Raw genomic sequence first — 19419 nt, forward strand, 5'->3', positions numbered from 1 at the left:
TTCCTTTAATTGTTTATTTCACGAAAATAAAAAGGCCATTTACAAGACTAAAGTCTCAGAGTCTCCACCTCCGGTGACCTCCAAAGCAGATGCCAACTATAGTGCCGGCATCCCTGGAACTGGTTTCAAAATGCTTACAAACCTGATTTATGAGCACATTTATTCAATACAGCAACTTTTTCACGAACCTCCTTCCACTCCCAACTGGTCCTACGAAGCGATCAAAAGGTTTTAATAAGTTTATCAACTGCAAATAAAAACGACCATATCCTGTCAATAGATGTTAACTTAAGAAGGGATGGGCTGATGCTCTGTGTTTATGATTTAAGTGCTGCACAGCACATCCTTTAACCATTAGTGTGTCAGTGTTACACCCTTGCTCTTACTCTGAAGTGATTACATTTCATTGTCACAGCTGCGAGTTGTCCACATTATGGCTTTCCGTAAGTTTTAAAGTGTCGTCATGGTGTTTGTAGTTTTAATGCTGAATATCAGGCGTTTTTAAATATGTTAGAAGTATCTTTTCTTTACTTTGTGGTTGAAGACAGAGCAACTTCAGAACTACTTCCTTTATTATTTCAATATAACAGCCTCAAACACAGATCCAAGACCTCAAGCGCGAAGCACACACCTTCTTACACTGAGCCCATATTTTATTATTTCATGTTAATGGCAGGATAAGATCTCTTCGAGGAAGACTTCAGCCTGAAGAGAAATATTAAGGTGTTTTATTAAAGCAAAATTAGCTTATTGTTAACTTTATAAGTGATTTTGTTTGATAAAGAACATCTGTTTTTATTCAACCACTGATTTTTATTCACTTCTGATGAAGAAGACCACATGTGCTGCCAATCTGCATGGGCTTTGAAGCGCAATGGGAATAGCTCATCAAAAAAAGATTGACAAACTAAAAACAATCATCATGAAGCTATGAGCTGGATTTCTTTAAAAAACAACAACAAAAATCCCCAATATGATCCAGTGAAAATTACACTGGATATAATGAGTAGACTCTAAAGCTGACATGGACACAACTGTGCAGTTTTGTCAGATGATATTAAACTCTAAATATGAAGAGTTTGAGTGGCTCTCTGAAGAAGACAAGGCTCTTGTCAGACAGTGTCCTAACCAACCCGACAGCTGGCGTGTTATGAGGGAGATTGTGCTTCATTCAAATGTGCTACTGCTGCGTTATGTGAAGAATCTTGAGTTTTGATTTTCATAGTGTGACTGGTGACAGCAACTCTAATGAAAAAAAAAAAAAAAAAAACTTTCATAGAAAATAAGGCTGAGTCACCCGAAGTGTCTCGATTCAACTGCACCATGTTGTCCTCAATAGCAGGAACTTACTAATGTAGGTTATAAATAAGGAGCCTTCACAAGGCAGCAAACGTCAGATTTGTTTTCCTTAGACGTAAGGAACCAATGCATAAAAATCACAAGTAATTGAATAAAACTCTGCCTTGGAAAAAAGTAACTCGTTTCCTGCCAAGCGGATCCGGGAGCTTGAAAGACATGATCATGGGTCAATCAGACAGCAATGCACTACTAAAAAAAAAAAAAAAAAAACTTCAAACATGAGTGTTTCACCAGCCCTGTTTGGCAATGAGATGGAAATTTCAGCCACAGCAGAGCTGCGCAAAACTGCTGTTACTGTTCAGTGTTGCACCGCATTGATCCGCTGTACTAGCGGAAAATGAGCGAAAATAAATATCCAAAAGTAGTTTTCAGCAGCAGCACTCAAGCTAAACGGCCTGAGCTACGTGTGGTGGATCAGATCCCAAACAGCATATAAGCCTGAGTTACAATGAAGGTCAGAAATTATTACTGCAATTCTCATGTTTAGTTCACATCATGCATGTTTTTTTTTTTCAGTAGCATTAAGCTTGTCTTTATAGAGACACATATAAAGCTGTGAAAATAATCACTGTATGAATAAAGCGTCATGTCAATAGCTCCTTTAGCAACGTGTTAGAGTTGTGACAAGTTTGATACTTATTTTACCCGCAGTAAGTGGGTAACCACTGAGGTGATGCTAGCCCATGGGTAATCACATTTGGAATGGGTTTAAAGGTTTTACATTAGTTTACATTTTCGTATGTTTTTTTAAAAACTAAAGCCGTTGTATTACTGATAAAACCAGTCAGCACATTAATCAAGTATCCCAATAGAACTGCAAAACTTCCCCTAAAAAAAATAACATCCTTTCTACAGCGAAAACAAATTTAAAAATTTTATTACTACATCCCAAAGAAAACCAAACAAAAATAGCAGACAGTATTTCTACTGAGAAATGCAACCAGTGCTAGCAGGTACTAGAGAATCTCGTGAATATTTCTCTACAGAGAAGGAAAAGTAAAGATCAGACTTTTCCTGGTCGATACCTTTCTTAATACCTCATGAAACAGAAAATATGCTGAAAGTGTTTACCAAGGTAGTGGCTTTGAATCCAACAAAAGAAAATGAATAAAAAGAAAAAGAACGTCCACCTATGTCTCTAAAATTCATCTGATCATTCAAAACAAAAACAGTGCTTCAAAGTTTATGCCACTGGCCGTTATGAAAACAAAATTAGACAATAATTCCCCAATATTTCACCTATCAAATAGAAATCTAAGTTGACTGGTGAATTGCTTACAGTACAACAAGAGGAGGAAGTCTGTATAAGACTCCAATGTGAAAAAAGAAAAAGGGTAGAAGACTACATTGGATCTAAAGAAATACAAAAAAATAGTTCCTTAAAACCATTTCAGAACTACTCCGAATCAGGGTTTCAGAAAACAACAGTAATAATGATGCAAACATCTCATTACAGCTGTCCCCAACATTGGTTGACATTTCAAGGTTTCAAGTTGTGCCAGCTCCTAAAAGACGAGGCAACAGAGATAAACTCTTGTTACAGTTCACTACGGACCTGCAAGATTACAATGTTTTTATATTTGAATTTTTGTAGAGTGCAGCATATTATTATTGCTGTTTAATTGCCACTGATTGGACTCTTTTCTCCCAGATGTTTGTTCTTTGGCCTGAATGTCCAGCTTGTCCCTGGCTTAGTTGCCCTTTAATTTCTATATAGATACGTTGTTTGTCTGAGATCTGTAACAATTAAATAAAAAAAAAAGAGAGACCAGGCTTTCCCAGACCATTACTGATTTCAGGTTTTACTTAGTCGGAGCAGTTTGTTTATATTTTGTCTAATTTCATTTTTCTTTTTTTCCTCCGGGCTAAAACGCATAGAAAAAAAAAAGTGTTACACTTGCTTTGATAAAGTGTAACAAAAAAAATAAGGGAAGTACAGGCTGGTCTATCTTTATCCATCAACACATACTGCTGTATCTGAATAGATCAGAGTGTCATGAACAAGTTAATTTGTTTCTGTAATTTCCTGTATTTCATCCTACCTTCTGTATTCCTTTCAGTTAATTTTGATAATTAAAAAGCCAAAATTCAGTTTCTCCGAAAATTAGAACAAAACTAAGATAAAAAATAAATATATATATATATATATATATATATATATATATATATATATATATATATATATATATATATATATATATATATATATATATATATAAAGTTCACTTAGCAGAACGTGTGTCCATGTACGTACGATATGTGCACTCAGTAGGTTGTGGCTCCTTTTGCATAAATTGCTGCATCGATGCCGAGAGACACTGAGACGACCAGCCTGCGGCTTTGCTGAGGCGATAATGAGATTGATTTAATGACAGCCTTTAACTTCTCCACATCGTCAGGTCTTGTTAGACAGGTTATCAAGCTCAGTGGTCCCCTGCTCATTAAACCAGGACTTGGTAGCTCTGGGAGTGTCAGCAGGAGTCAAGTCCTGCTGGAAAATGAAATCAACATCTTCATAAAACTTCTCAGCAGATGGAAGAAGGAAGTGCTTTAAAAGGCGCCTTCGCTGACACGGAGAGCACAATGACCCCACGTCACTACTAGGGCTGCACTGATATTACAAATATATTGTTCTTGCAATGTCAGTATGCGCAATATACATATCGTATAAGACTGCTTGAAGCGAAATAATAGTTGGCTAATATTTTCCAAGTGTTATAAACTTGCATTTTTTATACTAATGAAATATTTAGCCAGGTCAGGTGTAAATACTACGACACCGGACAGTAATGACGTTGCTAAAAATTGATTGACGGAAGCACAGGAAAGAAGAAGAGGGGCAAATATGCAACTAATATCGTCGCAATATTTACTAATATTTAGGCACCGACTGCAGCTTTCTGCCAATCGCCGATCTTTAAAAAGTCTGACCTGCCAATTCCAATTCTGCCCGATACTGATTTTGGTTTTGTTTGTTTTTTTGTCTCAATGTTACTAAAAGTAGCAAGAAAGTTGCCGAGTGGGCAGCAGTAGGGTGACTACTCTTAACTGCAAACATGCAGATCTGGTGGGTGGATCTGTCAGGCAGAGCAAAAGAGGACAGTGGCTGATTTTTAGATCTTTTCCAAGGTGGATAAGATCGGTAGGTAAGATCAGCTTCACATATAACACGTAATACAGAGTATTGGTTGATCACCGATCTCCCAAAATTAAAGAAATCGGGGGGCCAATTTATGAGTGCACCCCTCCTAATACTATATGTATCTTAGGTTTGTCTTTTGCTTTGCAGCTCTAATAATAAGAATAACTGTCAGACACCAACAACAACCACAAATAACATTCACAAAAGAGATAAGGTCAGAGCAGATTGTCAACAAGATAGTCGGACTGCAGCACAACCGTTCAAGTCATCTGTTCAAAGTTTGTTTTTTCCATACACTGTATAGCAAAGTCAATGTTTCCCCTGTTACATTTCCCAAATGTCAGAAAAATTCAAGAAATTTTAGAAATATTCATATCTCATTGGTATTTTGCAGAATAGTCTTTTATACTGTATGACTTGGTTAAAACATTTCAAGTGTTCTTTCACAAGTTTCTGATAACTTCCTGGGATTTCGGGTTTCATCTTCCTTCCTAATTTTCTTTGGGACTGAGATCAGACCTTTACGGTCATTCAGTCACTTTCTAACTAATTTAGCAGCATGATTGAGGCCGTGGGGGGGATCCATTTATGCCAAAGCTTTAACTTCCTGGCTAATGTCTTGACATGTTGTTTCAGTATTTCCACATAGTGTTCTTTCTGCATGATGCCATCTAATGTGTGAAGTTCACCAGTCCTCCCTACACATAAACTCCCACGCAACATGACGCTGCCACCTCCGTACTTCTAAACTGGGACATTGATCTCAGGTTTTCAAGGTTTATCACTTTTTTCTCCAAATGCAACAATGATAATTCCGCCCAATACTGTCTTCCATTATCTGGCATTTACCCAAACAGGTATTTTAATATTCCTAAGTGGTATAAAACAGGACAGGTTTATTTGGATTTAAAGTCAATAATAAAAAAAATTAATCAGTGTATATATATGGTATATATTGTCTTAAGTGATTATCACTTGTAATATATACTGAATTCAATTGCATTATTATATGAGAGTTACTGAAAATTGAGGATATTCCAATTTACATCCAGGCACATGTTGAATTTACAGACTGAAAGTTGTGGGAGATATTAGTTTGAAGCATTTATTAAGAAAAAAAACACGTATTCAGCTCTTTTTTCTGTAACCTTTGTTAAACCCACTGATATTTCTATTACATTAGCTTTAGCCCAATCTTGTTAGAATAAAAACCGAGCTGTGAAACTGTCAAATGAAATCTCTGCCAACGTTGTGAAATTTCCTGCCACGCCTTTTCTAAAAGCGCAGTGCCAGAGTAAAAACATATTTTTTTGTAGTATTTTGCCTCCGGTTAACTCTAAAGTACGAGTTCAAATTTAGAATTAACGTCAAAAACCAACAACAAAGTACAAAATTTTCTGGGGGAAACTAACTAACCTCCTCTTCTCCTGCTCAGACCGAGAACTGGCTGCAAAATTCATCAAGTTTTCATTACTCGGTGGTAACAATGCAGCCGTATAAACAGCCCTCGGGTTATAAAACTCCGCCGCCTGCTTGTTCGCTGGCTGTTCAACTAGTTTTATGACAGCTGGGCAGCACAGCCAGCGATAAATTTAGAAACGCACACCCCGCGTATAAAGATGCACGAATTGATTTAACAGTCCAGTTAGCCAGTTTAGCACAAAGCTTGGTGTTTCGCCGGAGTGTTTCGAAGTTCTTTATGTCAAAAGGGGTAAAAAAAAACAAAACAACTAAAGTTAAACAAAGAGAGCAAGAGACGAGCAGACTTCCTGGATAAAGATAGCGGATTGTGTGTGTGTGAGAGAGAGAGAAGCAAGAGGAAGACACACTGACATCACACACACACACACACAAACGCAAAAAAAAAAAAAAAAACACTCACCGCTCGTTGACTGAGACACGGCAGACACAGCGGTCTGACCCATATTCAGCTCCAGCAGCGGGCCGGACCGGGCTCTTCCCCCCCCCACCCCTCCCTCCACCAGAACCCGCTATCACGGCTTCCTATCCCCGCATAAGCTCCGTCCGCAGCCGCCGAGCGCGTTCATCTCAAGAGAAGAAGTTTCACGCTGACATGGCCGAGACGCAGGAAACTTGGTTCTTGCACTGAGACTGACTGAGTGAGTGAGTGAGTGAGTGAGTGAGTGGGTCTCTACTACGTAGTGACGTCCCCTCCCACCTCGACGTCCTGTGAGCGGCTGCAAAATGCCTCTTATTCCGCCATGCAGAGAGAAGCTGCTGAGGTCTGACACCTCCAGCCGTGAGCTGGAAACCGAACAAGCCCAGGAATATTGGAAACCAGAACTTTATTTAGAGGGCGGAAAAAGTCAGTGAGTTCCCTGCTGGATTTAAGTACAAATCTTAAAGTCTGCTTCTTCGTTGTTTTTTTTAGACATTTTAATGCGTAGTTTCTGCATAAGTTTCTGCGACATCTGGCTCCAGCCCCATTCACTCTGACACCCAAAAATTTAACTCTATTACTAACAATAGAGTCCACTGCTGTGAAATGTAATCTCAGAATAAATGCAGCTGTTCTGTGAAGGCCTAAAGGGTTTGACAAAACAACATTAGTGACCAAACAGCATCTCCAACAGCAAGGAAGGGAAGACATCTTTAAAGTAGGGTTAGGTTGAAAATGAACAAGTTTCTACCATGACCACCTAAACCAAGGATTTTTCAACCTGCATAAAGATAACCATCTTTTTACAATCTTGGTTAATTTCATCCCCAGAGTGTGATGATTCCAGAGATCTCTACTAAGAGTTTCTGAAATACAGCACAAGTTGTTGACTCTTCTTTGCAGCAGACTGAAAAGCTCAGTAATTGCCTACAGTCATCCCTACATCTTATATTGAACTTCTTTGGCCAAGCTGGAACCGGACATCAGCTTCCCCTATCAATCATCTAGTAGTGACTGTAACATACTCGCTGACCTCTGGGAAGACCTGACCCCTGGCCTGGACACTGCCGGATAAAATTAGATGTTACAAAAATAGACCAGTGTTACATTTGCAAACATATTCAGTTGAAACCAGAAGGTTATGCATGTAAGCAGGGATACTTTCTCACATTAAATCAGACTACAGTGAGGATTTCCAAAAAAAAAAAAAATTATTATATTTGCTCCATACCAGACTCAGTGAGAGTACAGGATGTCTATAAACTCTGCTCTGGGTCATACAGGGAGGAGACAAATCAGTCGATTTGTCAGCATGAAACAAGGATGCCGTAGTAACATCTGGCTAGTAATAGAAATACTATTTAGCTTGAATTACACCACCTCTGCCTCTGATTTAAGGCAGGAAACTGTTTGAATGTGTTTGTGTGAGGGGCAGCTTTAGCCATCAGCGTCAACAGAGTGTCAGCTGAAACCTTGCAGAACATCGGCTGACAAGAGCGAGCTATCAGTACACTAACACACACACACACAAATACAGGCACAACAATAATTTGCATGACTTCAAGGAACATCACATCGACTTCATAAGGACATTTCACTACTTTCTAATTAAACAACTCCTATCCTATACTTGCAAAATTACAAATCTTAGTATCAAATAACTTTAAACTTTTTAAAATATGCAAAGACTCACCCTCTACCTCCCCACCCCCCCAACTCCCAGCACTGAGACTGACTCAAGAGCACAGGGTAAAATTATTTTTAATTTAGTCCAAGACTGCCATCTAGTGTTCATAAGAAGAACATAATTTCAAGTCTATCCATCTGCAAGAGGAGAGCTGGTGTCTGTCTTCAGTCCAAGAGGCAGAATAAGAGTAAAACGACTAAGAAAAAGGTTATTGGACACAATATTGTTGTGTCCAATCGGTTTTTCACTCTTTTATGTCTTATGAAAGAGTAAAAAACAAGTCTTCGGTTCTATTTCATCACAAAAGGAAGGACATTCTTGCCTCAGCATTTCCACAGAAAGTGCTTTATAGCATGTGAACTCCAAATATTGGCTTATTTTCACAGAATAATGGGCAACCAAAATGAAACAGTTTCACTAGATCTTATTAAAATGTTCGTGCAACCCCGCTTACCAACTTTCATACAACAATCACATGCCATTTCTGCAGTGATTCAGTGATTTATATATATTCTTCTTTTGTTATATGCCCACGCACTAACTCAGGTAGACGCTTGCAGTGACGGTATCGTCAACTGTTAGTTTAATCACCATGTCTGACTGCAGGACTCTGTTAAAAGTTTAATTTGGGAGCAACGGAGACAGCCACAGCTTTATAGGAAGGTCATCAGTGAATGAGATGGAAGTGGATAATTGAAGATGCAGGAAGTCCTGGAGGAGGTGGGAGGATAAAGACAGAACAGGGGGATGGAATTACTTAGAGCGCTTAACAGAGCAAAGAGACTGCGTTAGCATGGACTGTGATGTGATATTATATACTTCTTCTGTTTGACCAAATTTATTGGAGTCTGTGTGTGTGTGTTAAGGAACAATTATCAGATGAACAGTCCAGACTTGCTAAGGAACACAAGGGAACAAAATGCATCAATAAAAACAGCAGATAGGTCACAGATAAATTTACGGAGAAGTTTAAAGATGAAATAGGTTCCAAAAAAAAAAAAAGGAAAAAGGTCACTGTTGAAAAATGGCTGTAATAAAACACGACTAGCATGAAGAAGAAGGTGCCATGGCCAGACAAAACCACAAATAAACTATGTGTGTTGGAAAACTTGTACTCTCTATGTGACATGTGGTGGTAGCGTCATGCTGTGGGTGCTTTTTTTTTTTTTTTTCTTCACCGGGGAAGCTGGGTGAAATAAGAGGGCAATCCAGGAAAAAACAAGGTTATAGGTCGCTAAAGACTTGAGGTACATGTAGAAGTTCAACTTCCTGCAGCAACAACCACATTCAACATTCAGCCAGAGCTGCAATAGATTGGTTTAGCTCAGCAAAAGTCCAGGTTTTAGAAATGTGAAAATTAAAAATCGGTGTTCACAAATTTTCCACATTCCACAAAATTTTACAATCATTTCCTCTTTTAGATGTTCTTTTTTTTTTCATAAAACACCTTGTAAACCGTGTATTATTTTTCTTTCTCTTCACAAGACTGTACTACTTCATCTATTTCTGTAACAATAAATTCAGAATAAAAAACACTGAAATCTGTCTTTGGAATGTTGCATAATGTGGAATAGTTAACGGGTTTTGAATCCTTTTTTTTTATCATGCTGTACATATTATGTTTTGTATTCAAATTAGTGTATTCTGGGGTTTCACTTAGTGTAAACACTTTTGCCTGTTAGTCCTGTTTTAAATCAAATAAATCGTAAATCATATTTAATGTGATTCTAGACATGTTTGACTCAGCCTACAGAAAAGAAATTATAATAAAAATTGTGACTAAATTCAAAAATCTTTTTGTGGTTAACTTTTTAAAGATTGTTCAGAAGTTTAGTCACACTCTTACTGAACTGGTCCGGTGAAAGAGTTTCATTCTTGACATTCTGACAGGCGTCAAAGTCAAAACAAACAGAGGCACCACGAGGCAGCAAACAGCTTTATGTTTTCCAAAATTAGCTCGATACCTTTAGTGTACAGCTGAATGCCTCTTTTTGAGCATTGATTATTCTGCTTCTAACTATCTTTGTGAAGATCTGATCAGTTGCAGAACAAAGCTCCCTCTGGATTTAACCTGGATCAATATGGTGCTTTTACTTGAAATCTCTGTAAATACACTGCCTTCACAGCTGGAGAAATGGACATGAACCATTTCATAATTTCTCTACCAGGTTATTTATTTTTTTTATTTATTTATTTATTTTTTTTAGGGAAGTTGGTCCTAAGTGTCCCGGTACTAAATAACAGAGATCAACTGACCGTTCAAAGACCACAGCAGCTGAAGGAGTCGAGGCTCCGGAGAAGTGGGGAAAAGGAAGGAAGAGAGTCATCAAATATTAAGTAGTGGCCTCAGCAGAACAAGAGATAATAATTGTTTAAGTGCTATTTTCTTTCCAGAGGCTTTCTCTCCTCTCTGACTTATTTATTAAACCCGATGTCTTCCGTGGTATAGTCCAATCCCCCCCAAGTTGAGCCTCACACGTGTGCACTTTCACAACAAACTCAAGTCGAAGACAGAAAAACATACTCCAAGCACTCCTGTTTTGCAAACTTCCTGCTTGTCCGTAAATGGCTTGAGAATGAGAAGTTTAGAGTGACCTTTAAAGAGTCGATGCTGAGAGATTGCCACGCTGGGATCATGATTCAGACTCCAAACTGTCAAAACAGCAAAGTGTGATTCAGCGAGAACCAGCTACCCAGCTAAGCAAAGGCGAATTAGGGAAGAAGAGTCCCAATGAAATGCTGTTGTATTCCTGCACAGTTTCATTGCATTAAGTTATGAGAAATGAGAGAAAAGTATATTGTGTAATTAAACAAGACCGGGAAAAAACCCCCAGGAAATTCATGCTGGAGAGCCAACAGGCACTAGAATTAAATTTTCATTTCATCCCTTTAGCATGAGCCCCAGTGGAAAATGGCTCTCTGTGATTCATCGATGAGATCAATAAGTGAGGACTTGCGCAAACAGGAAAAGGCCCTATCATTTTGCTCTTTAAAATTTTGATGAATTCATCTCCCGCTGCATCTTTTGAGTGGTCTAAAAAAAAACAAAACCCCTTACCGCATTCTCCCGTTACGATTAGTTACTTCTTTCGTCTGACAGTTCAGCCTTAATTACAGGTACGGCTATCCATGACTACCTAATGCAGTGGAGTGGGTTTTAACCAAATGGTAAATTATTAAATATGTTGTCTTGTAAGTGTATTCATGGCCACTCAACTTGAAATACTTTATTAGGATTTCAAGCGATATACATTGGGGCAAAATTGAGAAGTGAAAACAAACTGCATCTTATTTTTTAACATATTAAAATGCTGTGGCTGGCAGTGGGGACAGTAGACCTGCTCAATGAGATGTTTGTGGGTTTGATTCTAAGCTTCTCCCCGGCCACAAGCTGCTGTGCCCTTGGGCAAAGGAATAAACCCAGAGTTGTCTTCTGATGTTTGAATGGACGTGTGTTTTGAGAAAAGTTGGGCGAATAAGTTTCTAGTGTACAAGAGCTATAGGAAATTCATTTCACTTTAACAAGTTCAGTCCACTTATGTGTGTCTTTTTCTCCGAAGTCCCCAAATAAAAAAAAAAATAGTGAAGGTCTGACTGTAGAAACTAGAAAGATCCACATAGACAGGACAACTATTAGCTGTGCACACTGCAAATGTGAGCTTTGTGGAAGACTAGTCAGAGGAAAACATGTGGCAGACACAACAAATGTTGCTACTACTGTTGCAGGAGTAGTAGCAACATGATGTGGAGATCCTGGTCAGAGTTTATTAGAAGAAGATTGGAGATCAATAAAGGAGAAACCTGAAGATATAGGTTGGAAAGGACATAGGTCTGGGCTGCACATACCCAGAGCTATAGCAGGATTTTGTTAACATGGATAAGGGCACATCGCTGAAATGACTCAGAGTCCAGACCTAAACCTAGCATTGATTTTCAGAGACACTCTTCATTCAAACGGACTGAGTTGGAGCTGCTCAGCAAATAAGAATGAGAAAATGTTTTAGTATCCAGATGTGCAAGCAATTTAAAAACTGCAACTCTGCAGTATTCTATGTTGGTCTATCACATAAGAGTCTAATAAAATAAATGTATTAAAACGGATGCACTTCTGCAGTGCGATGAAACATGAATTGAACGGCTGCACGTGATTTTGTTCAGGCAGCTAATTATTCAAATGATCAATCGGTGTTGGGCTTTTGCTACTGCGCGCCCTCCAATCCCCGCACACCGAAAAGGAAAGCGCCTCCCAATTCTGAAAATAAACCTTTATCTCCCCTGCTTACAATATCATGCACCCTCATCCATTTTTAGTCGATCTTATCAGCGCGGTGGTTCTAATGTAAGACCAAAGTAAGCGACGACTTCTGGCTTCTCTTTCTCTTCACATCTTCCAGTCAGCTCGCCTGAAATCCGATCTCCTGTTTGTTGTATTCCGTTCGGCGCAACCCATAAGCTGCCATCACTGCTAAAATGTTGTCTGCATAAATCAATAGTTGACATCCTGCCAGACAGGGCAGCCAGAGCAAAGCAAGCAGGAGAGACACAAAGAAGCGCACGGTGTTGCACTGGCATGGAAAGAGCTTTGCGCCGTTGCAGCTCGGTTGAGAGTAACCGTAGGACAAAAAGGTCAGGGTCGAAGGAAAATGTGCAAACACGGCACGGATGAAAATCTTATTAGGTTGAAGCCAAACGTGGGGAGTAAACACACGTCTTTTATTTCTTCACCTGCACTTTATACGGTAAAATGTGCACACACTTACCAGATAGCAATTATCAGCTGCAGAAACAGTTGGCTTGAGCCTGTCCGCCATGTTTACTTAGTTGTGTTGTGAGGCTATTAGCTTCCAGTTTCAAGCCTAAACATGGCTTGTTTTAGAGTAGGCTACCAGTGGTTGATAATGGTTGCTTTGGCTACCGTCCAGCTAGCTTTTGCTCACACACTGTGCTCAAGTTTAGCACTGTAAGGCTTCAAAATGTTCCACACAACATTTTTGAAGCTCACATATTAAATCTAAAGTTAGAAATGCAATAAAACTTTCCATAAAAAATCAGTTAATGTAAACACTTTTAAACAGTCGATGTAAAAAAAAAAAAAAAAAAAAAAGAATAAAAAACACAGCATGTGATCCCCAGAGAAACAGAAGGGAAGTTATTCTTTTAAAAAGCAAGTGGGAATTTCTGCCAGAGATCTACCTGTCAAACAAGTGAATCAATCTAAAGTTATGTTGTTTTACCAGAGCAGGACTCACCTCTATTAAATATTAAACCCTGCAGGGAATACAGAGTTATCTCCAAGCCCAAGCAGCATTTGTGACATAACTGAAGCTGAAGGTGTGGCTTTGTTTCTAACTTTAGTGACTCTAAATGCAGAAGTGAAGGTGCTGTCATCTGTGGTCAATAGCCTTTTTGTTCAAAATGGCTCCTGCCAGCACAGAAATATAAACTAATTGCGCTAGTAAATTATTATAATCACACAGGCACATAAAGGCTGGAATTACTCTGTCACACTGACACCAGAAAGCCACATAAAGAACAGGAAGGGAGCATGGGTACTGCTCAGCCCCATGACAGATTTCTTCTGCTTTTTCTTTTTCTTGTCACACTAAAATGTTCCTGATCATCAAACCAAATTTTCAAATTATGACTTAATTTATTTGAGGAAAGACATTTTCTAAAGCAGTCTGGAAATATGGAATAAAGACTTTGCCTCCCTCTAATAACTGGCTGTGTTGTATTCACTGGAAGTTAGTATTTCACATCAACATGGGGGACTTTTTTCACCCTCTATTCTTTGTAGAACTGTCTTAATTCAGCCACATGCCAGTTTTTTTTTTAATTTTTTTTAGCATGAGCAGACTGGTTAAGGCCGTTCCCCAACAGTTCAGTCTGGACTTTAACTAGGCCACATTGAAACATATTGTATGTTTTAGCTGTTCCGAGGTGGACTTGCTGGTGGATTTCATCCTGTTGCCTAACTCAAGTGCGAATGAGTTCAAGGTCACAAAGGGATGACTGGATGTTCCTGTTCAGGATTTTCTGGGGGCAAAACATTAAGCTTCTCAAGCAGAGCCAGACCACCACACTGCCACCACCAAGTTTGACTGTTGGTATGACCGTCTGTTTCAGAAATGCTCAGTTTGTTTTTGTGCCGGTGCACGTACCTTCCAGAAGGTCGTGCTCTTGTTTCACCAGGCCAACAAACTATTTTCAACAAAGATGTTTACTGACAATGGTGAGATGGGCCTTTATTTCCTTTTAGATCAGCACTGGTTTTCCATTTATGATTCTCCCATGAATGTCAGCTTTGGTCAAATCATCAACAATGACCTCATCTGGGAGAAAACAAGAACTGCAGTGCTTTAGATGTAGTCCTCGTTTTTTTTTGTGACATCCTAGATGAGTCGTTGATTAACTTTTTGAGCAGTTTTGATAGGCGGTCCATTTCTGAAAAGTTATACCACTGTTCTATGCTTTCTTCTTTTGCATATGATGACTCTCACTGAGTTTTCATGGAGCCTTAAAGCCTTGGTAATGACTTTGCAACCCTTTCCAGATTAAAGATCTTTTAGCCTACCTCATTTTGCCAGACAGGCACTATTTAAGCAACGCTATGAAACAGTTCAGCGTGACACAAAGAGGAGAAATCTGTGCCGTGTGTGTTTTCCCATCACTGTGGAGCAAAGAACTGCGACCCACCACCGAGTTCATTGCAAAGTCCGGCACTCCACACGCACATATGCGTGCAGGAACGATCGCAGAAGCTGCTTTGCCTTGCAAAACAGTGATTCACAAATTTGCAGTCATAACAATTTGTTTTGTGGCAAACCCACGCCTCTGTTACAAAACACACGGCCCTGAACACAGATGGATTCTGGCTAAGCCCATTCAAGTCCAATAAAGCTTTCCTCTGATTCCAAGATCATTCCTGTTAGACATTTCTATATCTAAGTAGTGTTGCTACGGTGGCTGTGTCTACAATGGATACCTTTTGTTTTTTTTTGTTTCACTGTAGTAAAATAATCACTACACCCTCCCAATATTCAAATCATACACTAAGAAGTGCTGCATAAAAATGAGAGGACACACACCGTGGGGAACTCCAGCGCTGAAAGGTGTGTGTGGATCATTTGCACTTTAAGCACAGCAGCAGAAACGTTTCCTATTAAATACACTGATAATGTTGTGACAACCTCTGTAAACAGTAATTAAGCCGTAGTAGATAACGCAGGAGTTGGTTTATTCTGCAGCTCTACTCCAACCGGTGAACTGACGCACCAAGATTTGGCCAAACAAGCCGTGCACTACTAGGCATCATCAATCATAACAAGTATCCTTCCCTCTGTTGAAATCAGCCGCTATTATTTCCCCCCAATTGCTAATAATCTAGAGTGTTTACAGACTTATGAAGCACAGTGATTTGAACCACCATCATTTCCTCACGGTTATTAGGAGTGTCAGCAGCGAATCTGGCCGTCACAACAGAAGGCTGGTAAGGAGGATTCGAACGTTATTAGGTGATCCAGCCGAAGCGTTAGCGTTTGAGCGTTAATGCCGTTTTGCTGTGCATTTTCCGTGACTGTATGTTGTTGTTGTTGGAGCAAGGCCAGAATACTACATGCTGTGGAAAAAAAAAAAAAAAAAAAAAAAGGCAGAGCAGTGCAAGAAAAACAAGCTTCAGGCAGATGACAGCCACTCAGTCAAGTGATCTTCACAACAGCTAAACAATCAGAGGCTCTGATCCTGGATCGCGTCAGCTGTTCCCAACAAGACAGATAAGTTATGAATGAAGTTGAGTATGTGAGAGGAAGTAGAAGAGGATGTGCAGGATCAGTGCTCTTTTTATGTGTCCGAGTTTGAAACGCGTCATAAAGTCAGAGGCAAAACAAACACACTCACAGCCAGACAGGGAAGTACGCTGCTTTTTAGAATGCAAGGAGGAAACTCACCGTCATGTTCCATGTTTTGATCCTACGGGGGAATATGGAGAGGAGTGCGAGTTGATCCTTGCCTCTTCCCGACACACACGACCTCTCTGCCACCCTCCCACCCTCCACTGACTTGCTCTCCTCCCTGTTCTGTCTCCTTGCGTCTCCTGTGCTCTCTCCCCTCTCTCCCCTCCCTCTGCCTCTCTCCCCTCCCTCTGACTCTCTCCCCTCCTCCATCACTCTTCCCTCCCTCCCTCCCTCACTGTTTCCAACCACTGTGTGCCTGTGTCTCCTCCTTCAATCCACTTGCTCTGATGAAGAGCATTAAAACTTAATGTTTGTTTCCATCTCAGTTGTTCTCTCCTTCCCACCCTCGCAATCCGCCTCATCCTGCTCATCTGTCCATCTTCCTGAATGTCAAGGGTTGTCCTGCTTCCTCGTGGCTCCATCTCTGTGCATTTTTGTTCTAACCAACGCAATCCCAAAAAGGATGCAAAAAGAATGGGGAGAATGAGACGCTCTCAGGGGTGGAGGGGGTGTATCACAACACCCGAGGTGCGCCGCGAGGTTAATGTTACTTTCTTGAAGCAAACAACTTCAGTGTGTATCAAAAAAAACGTGGAGCAAAAGTGGAAGGAAAACAACACCTTGTTTTCAAGCTGGTCAGTTCATATCAAGATGGATGGAGAAAAATGCATCCATCTTTTAAGAAAACCTGCTTGATGCTGCCTAACACCTGAGCCAAAAGCTGAAACTACTCTGAGCTTCGGATGTGCAAAAGCGGTACAGACTTAGGCTAAAAGACGCGCAGCTGTGATCGCAAAAAAAGCTGATATAAAAATTTGTCCCACACTTTTGAGATTTTATATGTCAAAGTATATTAGCCCCATGTGTAATCTTTCTTCTATACCACAATAATGCATGGCTTAGTCAGTGTCAGCCTATCCAATAAAAAGTTTCAAAATTTTAAGCTTTCAGCTTGAGAAAATGTAAAAGCGTCACTGCCATCTACTCTTGTGTTTTTCAAGTGCTAACAGCAATGTTTAATTTAACTTGATTATTTCATGTGTTTGATTGATGAAACGAAAAAAATAATACTCTGGCTCGGTTTGTGTGAAAGAATGTTTCAGAACAGGGACTTTTTACATGATAAGATCCTTCTTCTAAAAAGAATACGTTTAAAGGTCTATGCTTTTCAAATGACATTTTGATGCAATTAACTCATTAATGGAAACCACAGAAAATCTTAACTCTGTGAACTCTGCATGACAAAGATATCCAAGAACTTTTTAAATGCAAAATGCACCAATCAGGTTCTGACATTTTTGTCTTTAGATGGTTGCTTTTGAGTTGTTTTCTTATTGTAATTAAATCAGCTGTGACGTCTGAGGTATCTTTTTGAAGCAGATTAGCTGAGAGTTTACTTTGTAAAAACAAAACCTCTTTCGTGTTTTTCTTTAGTCTGATTGTTGCCTAGTAACACTATAAGACCATATCTGAGAACTATGGCACCCTCCATGACAAAAATAAACAAAGCACACGCTGAACGCACGTTAGATCAACACAACATCTGCACAAATTGCAACACCAACTAATCAATGTTCAGAGACTCTGGGGGGAGACACAAACCTCAAAGCGACAGAGCAAAGTCAGAGGAGCAGACAGATGGTTGCTTTCAGTTCCTTCTGACACAAACATCTTAAAAACAATACCATCGACCCAGTTCTAGTTTGACTCAACACGACAGGATTGGGTTGTGGGTTTGACCTGGCATATTGGCTTAAGGTTTCAAGCTAAATCAGAACGTTTCTAATACATGTTGGTTAGAAATAATTATTTTTGATTCAATTATACAATTAGCAAGAAAATAAAGCATTAGCTAATGGTTCGTTTCATGACAAACAGCTGAATTCAAATAACTAAATTCACATTAGACAACACTGTATAGAATATTACAGTACCGTGTTTCATTGTGGATATGCTGCTCTTTTTCCTGAAATGCTGACATAAAACATTGGTTTTATGTCAGAGGTAAGATGACACACATCTTCCTAATGGTGTTTTATGGTAAATGTGAGGTGAACCTTTTTTTTTTTGTATAGCCTTGTTTTGGCCTTTGAACTTTTCCTCGAATGAAGTTTTTACAAAGTCTCTATTGTTTTGTTGAATCATCTTAACTGAGGCTCGTGAGATCTGCATTAATTTGGTTGTCATTCTGCAAAGCTGGAGTACTTTTGGTATCCAGGTGTGAATTGTGGTTCTTGTTGGCTGGAGACACAAAGAATTAAAACTTGCTTTCGTGATTATTTTCAGATTTATGCCAACAGCATCTTTTTAGATCACAGTTCTGCAACCACGAGCAGACTGTGTATTTTCATATAAAACTCGACCAGCTGAAATCCTGTGTGTTTTGTTCTTTCAGATCGTGCAACCAGGTTTGCAAAATAACGTAGCGAAATTTACAGAATTAATCTGCATAAAACGTGTGGGATTTCTGCTAGGGGAAAACCCCACAGACAACACTGAGCTCTGTTTTGTCTTCCTCTGGCTGGCCTGCAGGCTTTCCTAGTGTTTTAAACACAATCTAAGCTGCTGACCGTACTCAGGAAGTGATTATGTGCATCAGATTTTGCTGACATATTTGTCAGATCAGATGGTACGTTGGAAAATTATACGATCTCTATGTTCTGTGGGCAGCTGCACTTTCTACTGTGTCACATTTGTTCTGCAAAGAAACAGGTCATAGAGGTTGAGGGTTTATGACTGTCTCCCAAGGTGCACTGGGGGTGTAATATTGATGAAGGAATTCCAAACCCCATTCTATGTTGAGACCTTCCGGCTTTTTGTGATCACAAAACCAAAAAGAGGATCTGAAAGTGGGCTAATCGCTTTGTTTCTCGCCTTTTCTTGATTTTGGTTTGATCGGTCAATGATGTGTTTACCTACTGAGATCTTTTAGTTTGGTTCATGCAATCAGAACAGTACTGCTGAAGTCTTTTTTTTAATTCAAATATCTCCTAGCTATCAGGCCAGTGTGAATTTGAACCAAACAAATACAGTTAATAGTTAAATTGTTATTTTAACACAGAAGCAGGTGGGTTAAAAAGTTGCTTGAATAATCATTTCTAAAATATATTTTAAATTTTCTCAGGTTATCTTTGTATAAAATTTTAATTTGTTTGATCTGATAAAACAAAGTAAAAACTGAAGAAATCTGTAATGTTGCAGAGACTTTTTTTCCCCCCAAAATGCCCACTTTAGATACACACACTGTAATACAGTGATATATTCAAAACCTGACAGGGTCCCATCTCATTACATGGACCAAACTCAATGCAATTAGTGTTAAAGTGAGTTTTGAGGGCTGTGAGTTGTGGTTTTAGTGTTAGACAATTGAAAAACAAAA

The 19419-nt window shown here is 39.3% G+C and overlaps 1 protein-coding gene across 4 annotated transcripts in view; it reads right to left on the reverse strand.

The window, feature by feature from the left end:
- The window catches only part of phactr2 (phosphatase and actin regulator 2), a 51450-nt gene that overhangs the window by 27218 nt on the left and 4813 nt on the right, over positions 1–19419 (reverse strand). The window contains exon 1 of one of the 4 annotated variants that reach the window (XM_088012999.1): positions 16035–16173. The exons of 2 other annotated variants lie outside the window; for them this stretch is intronic. In XM_088012999.1, coding sequence (XP_087869125.1) covers positions 16035–16047 — 13 coding nt within the window. In that variant the 5' untranslated portion in view covers positions 16048–16173. Of the gene's footprint in view, positions 1–6383; positions 6636–16034; positions 16174–19419 lie in introns of those variants that run through there. One more of the 4 variants, XM_088012998.1, reaches the window with a different exon arrangement.

This window comes from Poecilia mexicana, unplaced genomic scaffold (genome assembly GCF_051168715.1).
Source record: "Poecilia mexicana isolate PSO_F unplaced genomic scaffold, ASM5116871v1 scaffold_15, whole genome shotgun sequence".
NCBI lineage: Eukaryota > Metazoa > Chordata > Actinopteri > Cyprinodontiformes > Poeciliidae > Poecilia > Poecilia mexicana.